The 7,475-nt window shown below is 50.1% G+C and overlaps 2 protein-coding genes across 2 annotated transcripts; both read left to right on the top strand.

Annotated features, from left to right (window-relative positions):
- Osi17 (DUF1676 domain-containing protein Osi17) lies at nucleotides 1-4,265 on the top strand. Its single transcript, XM_076821220.1, has 4 exons — nucleotides 1-1,063; nucleotides 1,136-1,371; nucleotides 1,454-2,208; nucleotides 3,052-4,265. The coding sequence occupies exons 1-4, from the start codon at nucleotides 430-432 to the stop codon at nucleotides 3,188-3,190; spliced, it is 1,764 nt and encodes a 587-aa protein (XP_076677335.1). The 5' UTR covers nucleotides 1-429; the 3' UTR covers nucleotides 3,191-4,265.
- Nucleotides 4,266-5,221: 956 nt separating this feature from the next.
- Osi18 (DUF1676 domain-containing protein Osi18) lies at nucleotides 5,222-6,278 on the top strand. Its single transcript, XM_076821731.1, has 3 exons — nucleotides 5,222-5,391; nucleotides 5,498-5,859; nucleotides 5,984-6,278. Exons 1-3 carry the CDS (start codon nucleotides 5,288-5,290, stop codon nucleotides 6,262-6,264), a joined length of 747 nt encoding a protein of 248 aa, XP_076677846.1. The 5' UTR covers nucleotides 5,222-5,287; the 3' UTR covers nucleotides 6,265-6,278.
- The last annotated feature ends 1,197 nt before the right edge of the window (nucleotides 6,279-7,475 follow it).

Below are 7,475 nucleotides of genomic sequence, written 5' to 3'. Positions count from 1 at the left end.
AGAGAGAGAGAGCGAGAGAGACGGGGGGTAGCCAGACGACGTGACATGCGGCCCAGGTGACACGGACATGTCGAGGAGGTCGACTGGAACGTCTGCGATGCAACGGTGCCGCGGTAATCTCAGTATCGGTCATCTTCCGTCGACGAACGTCTAGGAACCAAGCAACTGGGTTCCCCGTTCAATTCGAACCCAGATTCGCCGGAGCTATCGAGGTCGAATCCACCGGTGGGGGCGGCTGGCGTGATAAAAGACCCACGTGGATGTGCGTCTCCGTTTGACGAAATCAAAAGTGCACGGTGCCCAGTCGTCGTGGTGCTTGGTCTACATACAGGTCGTCGTTCTGCTCGATTTTCGTCGATCCGAGCCGTGAGAAATCGGTACCAGCTTTCCAGGCCACCGCAGTGGATAGCTGTCTAGTTCCCCTCGAGGATGTATCCGAGGATAGTGCTGGTTCTCCTGTGTCTGGCCGCGACGCACGCGGGCTCCTCGTTGCTCAGCTTCAAGAACCTGAGGAGCTACGCGAGGATTCTTCACCTGGATCGTCTGTTGGCGAACAGGACTGGCAACGAGCTTTGGGACGGACTCCTCAGGGACTGCGACAGGTCTGTCACGTTCTCTTGTATACAGAGGAACGCTTACTCGTATTTGGACGGCGCTTTCGTGGAGCGGGATAACATCACGGTGTTCGACGGGCTGACGTTGACGAGGAACAGATTGGATTATGGAACGTGCCGCAGAAAGGACGATCGGGACGCGCTGGACGAGAACCTGGTGGACGACTCGGGCACGAGTGACTGCGGCGAGGAGGAAAGTGAGGAGGTGGAGGAAGAGGAAGGGCGAGGGGTGGAGCAGACACCTTTGGAGGAAGTGACGAACGCGCTGCGAAAGAAAGCGGTGAAGTTCCTCGCGACCAGGGATTACGAGATCCAACTACCGGAGCTCTTCTTCGAGGGCGCCGCTGTGAAGATTAGCCCCCGCGAGGTGGACGAAAATGGCGCCCTGCTGAGGGTCGATTTCGGCCAGCGTGCTGTTGAGAGTCAAGGGAGGATCTTCAAGAAACTTAGTACGATTGTTAATTTATAAGAGAGGATCCTTATGTTTTCTGATAATTTAACTCGCCTTGTTCTTGTTTTAGAGAAGTTCATACAGAATAAATTGCTGACAAGTCTCATGGCGCTGCTGCTCATCATCAAGCTCATCAAGTTGAAGTTTATGTTCGTGATACCGTTCCTGTTTGGCATTGGCACCGCTAAGAAGCTGTTCCTCAAACTGCTGCTGTTCTTTATACCCGCGTTCGCTCACGTCTTCAAGCTTTGCTCCAGCTACTACTCGGCGCACTCCATGAAGTACCATCACCATCACCACCATCAGGTAAAGATCAACATCAAGGAATTGTTAAATAAACTAAAATAGAGTGAGATGTACCAAAATATAATATCGCCTGAAATTTTAGATAGCACACCATCATCACCACGTCCCGGTTCCAGTGCACGTTCCCACCTACTACAACCCCCATCATCACCATCACGACAACGACGACCTGGACACCTACGACTACGCTCACCCTCACATCCAATACCGAAAGGACATCGAGGAGCTGAAGGAATGGGGCATCGAGCCGTACGAGGACCCCGACGAAGCCCACAACGAGCACGTAGGGCACAATACAGTTCCTGTGCACCCTCCAGGGGTGCTCCCAGCGCCTTTCCCACCGCCCGCCTACCCCGGAGGCTACGGGGTCCCTCAGTACGCACCGAACATTCCACAGATGCCACCGTCGTTCCAAGAGAAACGTCCACCCATAACCGCTCACAACTTGGCCTACTCGGCGTACGTCGACAACAATCGACGAGTGGTGGTTCAACAACCGAACACGGCTCTCAACACCAACGTCCCCTTGAACCCCGGCAACCTGGTGCCATCCGCAGTGCCAGTTGCGACGAACACGAAAAACTCCTACGCTGTCTTCGCGCAGCCGAACTCGCGGCAGATATCCACGAAAAGCGCGCAAGTGGAGACGAACACGCCTGTGGTGGCGCAAAAACAGGATGATGAATACTATGGGCCAATTGTTGGCAGGCTGGAGGACATCTTCAAGCAGCTGAGGTTCTTCGAGGAAGCCTGCAGGGAGAGGCTGGTCTGCAGCATGTACAAGAACCCAACCGTCTACTCGCCGCACAGCAACCTTGTTTCGAACGAGCTCTCCAGGTAGGAATACCATGGCTCCAAGATGCTATTAGCGAGTTAATTGTTTGCTCGCGGAATTGTTTTACGGGAAGGAGAACGGCCTAAGCAATTATTAGGGAGGTTGATTCGATGGTTGACATCTTGGAGGATGTAGAAAGGGGAACGTGAGTGTCTGGGTTACTCCTTCAACGAGATATTCTTCCATTCGGAGCATCAATCTCGCGACTGTGTCACTTATGGGTAGCCGCGAAGTGTTGGGATGGGAAAGAAGAGTCTATGGTTAAGTCCTCTTCAAAGCTTCAATTTGTGCATTGAAAAATTTACACTTCACACCTATTTTGGCAGCTGCCACGGCTACCTATAAACCGCGATGACCACGATTATACTCGCAGCTGCGCGGCGCACATGAATTTCAATCATCCCGCGTGTCGATTACCAAGAGAAAGGTGGCCACCGTCCCAAATCACTCGGATCGGAACGTCGAATCGCGTTGCACGCGGGCCTGTCTCTTCTTCTTCTTACGTTCCTTCCAGCAGCCGCTCGTTCCCGGCAACAATGAGCGCGGCTGCGACCAGCATCGGGGAAACTATTCGCACTAGAAACGTGCAGTCGTTAGTTCCGCCAGCGAGCAAAGCGATCCGCCCGCTCTTCAGCGCTGCCACTTGGCACGCCCGCTTTATTCCACGAGATTATCCTGTTAGGGAGGACTCGCTAAATGGCGAAAGTACCACAAATATTAGCGCGACGCAAACATCGCGGGGAAGTGGGTCGGGGTTCGAGTCGCAGGGCAATTATCGATTGATTACGATGTGGGACTGGGTCGAGACTGCTCTTAACAAGTTGTTGTTTTTTTATCGCTTCCAGAGACCCGCAGGAGCTGAAGAGAGGCGGGGTGGAAACCTCGTCCAGCCAGAAGTTTCACAGATACCTCAGCGCCGCCAGATTGGGTCAAGACGGTGGAGACTGCCTGAGACTGTATCCGTGTCACATAAATACCGAGTAAACCTGACGTTCATATTTCATCGCTCGCTATGTAATGAAAGACGAGCGGGGACCTGTACATGCACGATCGCGCGTTCAAGTCGCTGGCCAGGCGTTCAAGTCTCCAGCCTGACCAGGCATTCAAGTCACCAGCTAACCCAGGACTTCAGGTCTCCGGGCCAACCAGGCGTTGAAGTCTCCAGCGCGACCACGCGTTCAAGCCCCTGCACGCGAGTTTCAGTGGTCGATTCAGCTAGAAGCAATCGCACAGTCAATTCGCAGAGCCACGAGTGTAGAATTATTGCTGCGCAAGTCTGTAAACCGGATTCCTTTGGATTAAATGTTTCACCAGCATTTCCTCGTTTATCGTTGTCTGAGGAAAGACGTTCCATTCGTTCCCTGAGAGTTTCAATATTTTTGCACTCGTGGCATTCTGCAGTAGGATATTAAATCGAATGAGGAGGACGAGGTCTTCCTCTTCGATTTAATTATCATTTGCCTATGTAATTTTGTATTACGAGCGTGATCTATTCACTGGTGTAGGTAGGAGATGATTCCTCGTGGAAATTGGTGGATTTTTGTACAGCGAAGGATAGGTGAATTCATTGCTGAAACGTCACAGTCGGATGTTGACCCATCAAGTCCCAGTTTTCTTGTTCTCGGATAGGTCACGCGTTGGTTACTGTTATTTATTTACTTGCCGCGTATTTGAATACAAGAGGACTTGATGGGTTCGGACTTCGTGTCAAGGGATCGAATAAAATTTTCTGACAAAGTGTCAAGTACTGCGCGTTCCATTGACATCTTGCCAGGAAAGTCGTGTAGATACGAATCTAATACTATTGTGTTAGATCAGCGTCGATTCCTCGTGTAATCTTCCTCATATGTGTAATGAAAGTGATACGCTGGATAATGTGGCATTTAAAGCTATCCGTGCGTCCTACTGTTTCTAGTGCTGTTAAATAATAATATGAGTTGTAAGTGTATAAATATTCCCGATGATTGTGTAAATTTAAGAAGACACTGTTTCCCTCAATGATACTTAATCTTCTGTCAGCGAATGAGTTCTCCAAGATGAAACTCCCAATGTTAGATGTTAAGGAATTATTTATTTTTACCGATGATTATTTATTGTTACGTTCTCGGGTGCCATACCCAGTTATTACTTGCTAAGCTTAATAAACAGCTCGATTACGTTTAAGGAATAAGTTAATCATTGTACAAAGAGGAACAATGCTTCGATGATACTACCTCGAAGTTTCTATGTATACCATTGTTTTGTTCACAATAAATTATGTAAATTGAGAAGTTATTGTGCCTCCTGTTGCTCGCGTAGTACTACAATGTCTTCTGACTATCCACTGAAAAGTGAAGTAAGTATTCCCACTTCAATTTAATTATCCTACCGCGCAGAATGCAATAAAATCTACTTATTGCCTGTAGCAACTAAAACCTTACTAAAAATTCAATTTATTATCCTCGCATCAGCTGAGGAGTTATACTAAATGTCATATTTAGCTAAACTTGTCAGCTTATTTATCGACTCAGCAAGAACTATGCATTTATCTCAATTCCCTTATCAAACCCCACGCACTCGAATCGATCTTACGCAAGTACATTAAACTCCCATGGAAAATCACTTTCCAATAAGTTTCCAACGAACCTACACGTTCCCCCATCGCGAAGCATTCTTACTTTCATCTATTCTCCTCTCACGAACGCTCGTGAATTCAATTTCACTTTACTACGACCAGTTTTCCAACGCGTGCTCTCCAAAACGTACCTCCGAATCGTTTCACGGGGCCAAGAGCCGGAGCAGCTCCGTGAACGTGGCGAGGACGAGTGACGAGGAAGTCCCTCTCGGATGGACAGGTCGCGTGCAGAACCGGAAACGGCGGGAAGAGTGGATGTCGAAACCAAAAATCGTTCGGCCGCAGGGACGCAGGCCGTGAAAACATCGGCACCCTAGATAATGAGGCTTTCTTCTTTCCTTTCAGCCGGCCACACGTTCCTGATCAAAATTCATCGGCCGTCCGTGGCTCCCATCGGCTATAAAACCGCGTTGTCTTCGTTCGAACCGGCATTCGGTGTTTAGCTTCGCAAATCGGTGGGTACCGTCATGAAGTTTCTTACGATCGTTGCGGCCGTGGCCACTCTGGCTGCCCTCGCGGCCTCTGAAAGCACGGAGACCACGGCTGACGCCCTTCGAAGCATTTATTACAGGTGAGCGAGCAAAGCGCGCTATGGAAGTTGAATGTGTTTCTATACAAAGTAAACGAAGTTAGTTATTCCTCGACATGAGGATAAAGTGACGCTCTTTTCATTCCAGATGCATAGACAACGAGTCAATGCTGTCCTGCGTGAAACCGAAGGTGTTGGCTTACCTCAGCAACGCCGTCAAGCAAGATAGACTGGCGATCACCGATGATTTAGTTGTGGTGAGATCCAGATACATGCCAGAGGACAGCAGCGAGGAGTACTACCCCTCGCAGTACGACTCTGTGGACCCAGCCAGGAGGGAGCTGCTCAGGTCCTTGATGCTGGAGAAACTGGACGCGTACCTGTCGAGTCATCAGCTCGAGGCTAAACTACCAGAAGCCATCGTAGGATCCAACATCGTACCGAGATCCTTGGTGGACACCATGCCGAGGAGCTTGACTGTTCCTCTATCTGACTCCTCAAACGGTCAAGGTAAGGAAGCTTCCTTTAGACACTCCTAGCGCGTTACTAGTTTGCAAGCTCGTTATTGTTCAGTGAATGACTGGAGTAGTCGATTGTAATTATGGATTATAATTCACCTGAACGTCTTCCGCAGGCCGTGGATTCGTGAAGAAGGTCATGATACCGTTCCTGCTGGGCCTCAAGTTCAAGGCAACCGCCCTGGTACCGCTTGCCCTTGCCCTCATCGCCCTGAAGACCTGGAAGGCCCTCACCCTGGGTCTCCTGTCCATGGTTCTCAGCGGAGCGATGATGATCTTCAAGCTGACAAAGCCAAAGGTCGCCTACGAGGTCGTGCACTATGGACACCCACCCGTGGAACATCCCCCGCACTGGGACACCGCGCCTCATGGACCCTACAGAGCCTACAGGAAATAGGCTGACGCTGAATAGCCACCTCCACCCCTAGATCTTTCTATTTAATATTTATTCGCGCGACTCTGTCTTATTTATAATAAAATCTCTTACATGACGCTACGAAAACCTTGTCTACCTTCATCAAACCCTACGCGCGGAGAAGCACGTGCAGTGCTTCGCTCACTTTCCATTTTCTTCCCTGCCTAGGCGATGAGAATCGACGGGAGATCAGGGTTAGGTCTGGGTTAGGATTCGATAGCTGGAGGCACGGGGATTGAGAAAGTCCTCGGTCGTCCGAGGATTCACTGATCATTCGCGGCGAGTTCGTTGGAAACCGAGCGTCGGGGGAGGAATTGGGTCGGTGGGGAAGTGCGTTCAGCTTGGAATCGAGAAGTAGTAAAAGTAGACGTAGGTTGCCCGTAGTCCCTGCCAAAGTGGACACGCCGGTTGATTGAATCAGTGGCTTCTGAAGTTCCTTCGACTATACACAAACGAAATACTCGTAGCACGTTTTCGTGGCGAGTAGACAGCTTCGTGCAGAATGCAAGGAACAAGGGACTGCGGCGAGCTTGAATGCAGAAAGCATCGAGACCAGAACACGCGATAACAGGGAAAATAGAGCTGTCGAGCAGCCGCTGAAAGGCGGCATCGATCGGCGGCTGTTTCGGCCTGAATGTTTATGCAAACTCGACCCAAAATTCCAATTACCGTTTCATTGTTACGGGCAGAAGGAAGTCGGGCAGAGCGGACAGAAAAGTGTCCCCTCGCAACCCCACGCGCGCATTCTCGCACGAGAAACTCGCACGCAACGCGCATTCCTGATGGCAGTCGGAGGAGTTCCCCGTTCTTCGCCAACTCGACGACCGTAGAAGATAATTAGGGTCACTGGAGGGTGAAATTGGTCCTTAGCTATCAACTCTCAACTGTTACCCTTTGAACGTACACTTGTCGACGGATGTTACGACGATTGTTAACAAAGTGGCTGTGTAAAAAGGAAGTTACCGAGGATCCAATTACCCCATTAGATTTAGAGTTCGCTACAGTAGAAATGCGATTCTGTATTACTGTTAATTTCGTAGATGACAGTCGAATTAAAGCTTCCGCGGCGAAGGGTGAATGCCATTTTTAAAGGGGAGGGGAAAGCGTGCAGACATTAACGGAGCACACGTGTGGAAAGTGGCGTGTTCGTGGCGTGAATGAACGATGGATTCAATGCCAATGTTACGGTGCCA

This window comes from Andrena cerasifolii, chromosome 10 (genome assembly GCF_050908995.1).
Source record: "Andrena cerasifolii isolate SP2316 chromosome 10, iyAndCera1_principal, whole genome shotgun sequence".
NCBI lineage: Eukaryota > Metazoa > Arthropoda > Insecta > Hymenoptera > Andrenidae > Andrena > Andrena cerasifolii.
The sequence above is the reverse complement of the archived record's forward strand: the minus strand, read 5'-3'. Positions and strand labels throughout refer to the sequence as shown.

Coding starts and splice junctions, on each gene's coding strand:
- Osi17 (XM_076821220.1), top strand. CDS start 430: ATGTATCCGAGGATAGTGCTGGTTCTCCTGTGTCTGGCCGCGACGCAC. Junction 1,372..1,453: donor ATCACCATCACCACCATCAG/GTAAAGATCAAC, acceptor CTGAAATTTTAG/ATAGCACACCATCATCACCA. Junction 2,209..3,051: donor GTTTCGAACGAGCTCTCCAG/GTAGGAATACCA, acceptor TATCGCTTCCAG/AGACCCGCAGGAGCTGAAGA.
- Osi18 (XM_076821731.1), top strand. CDS start 5,288: ATGAAGTTTCTTACGATCGTTGCGGCCGTGGCCACTCTGGCTGCCCTC. Junction 5,392..5,497: donor CTTCGAAGCATTTATTACAG/GTGAGCGAGCAA, acceptor TTTTCATTCCAG/ATGCATAGACAACGAGTCAA. Junction 5,860..5,983: donor TGACTCCTCAAACGGTCAAG/GTAAGGAAGCTT, acceptor CGTCTTCCGCAG/GCCGTGGATTCGTGAAGAAG.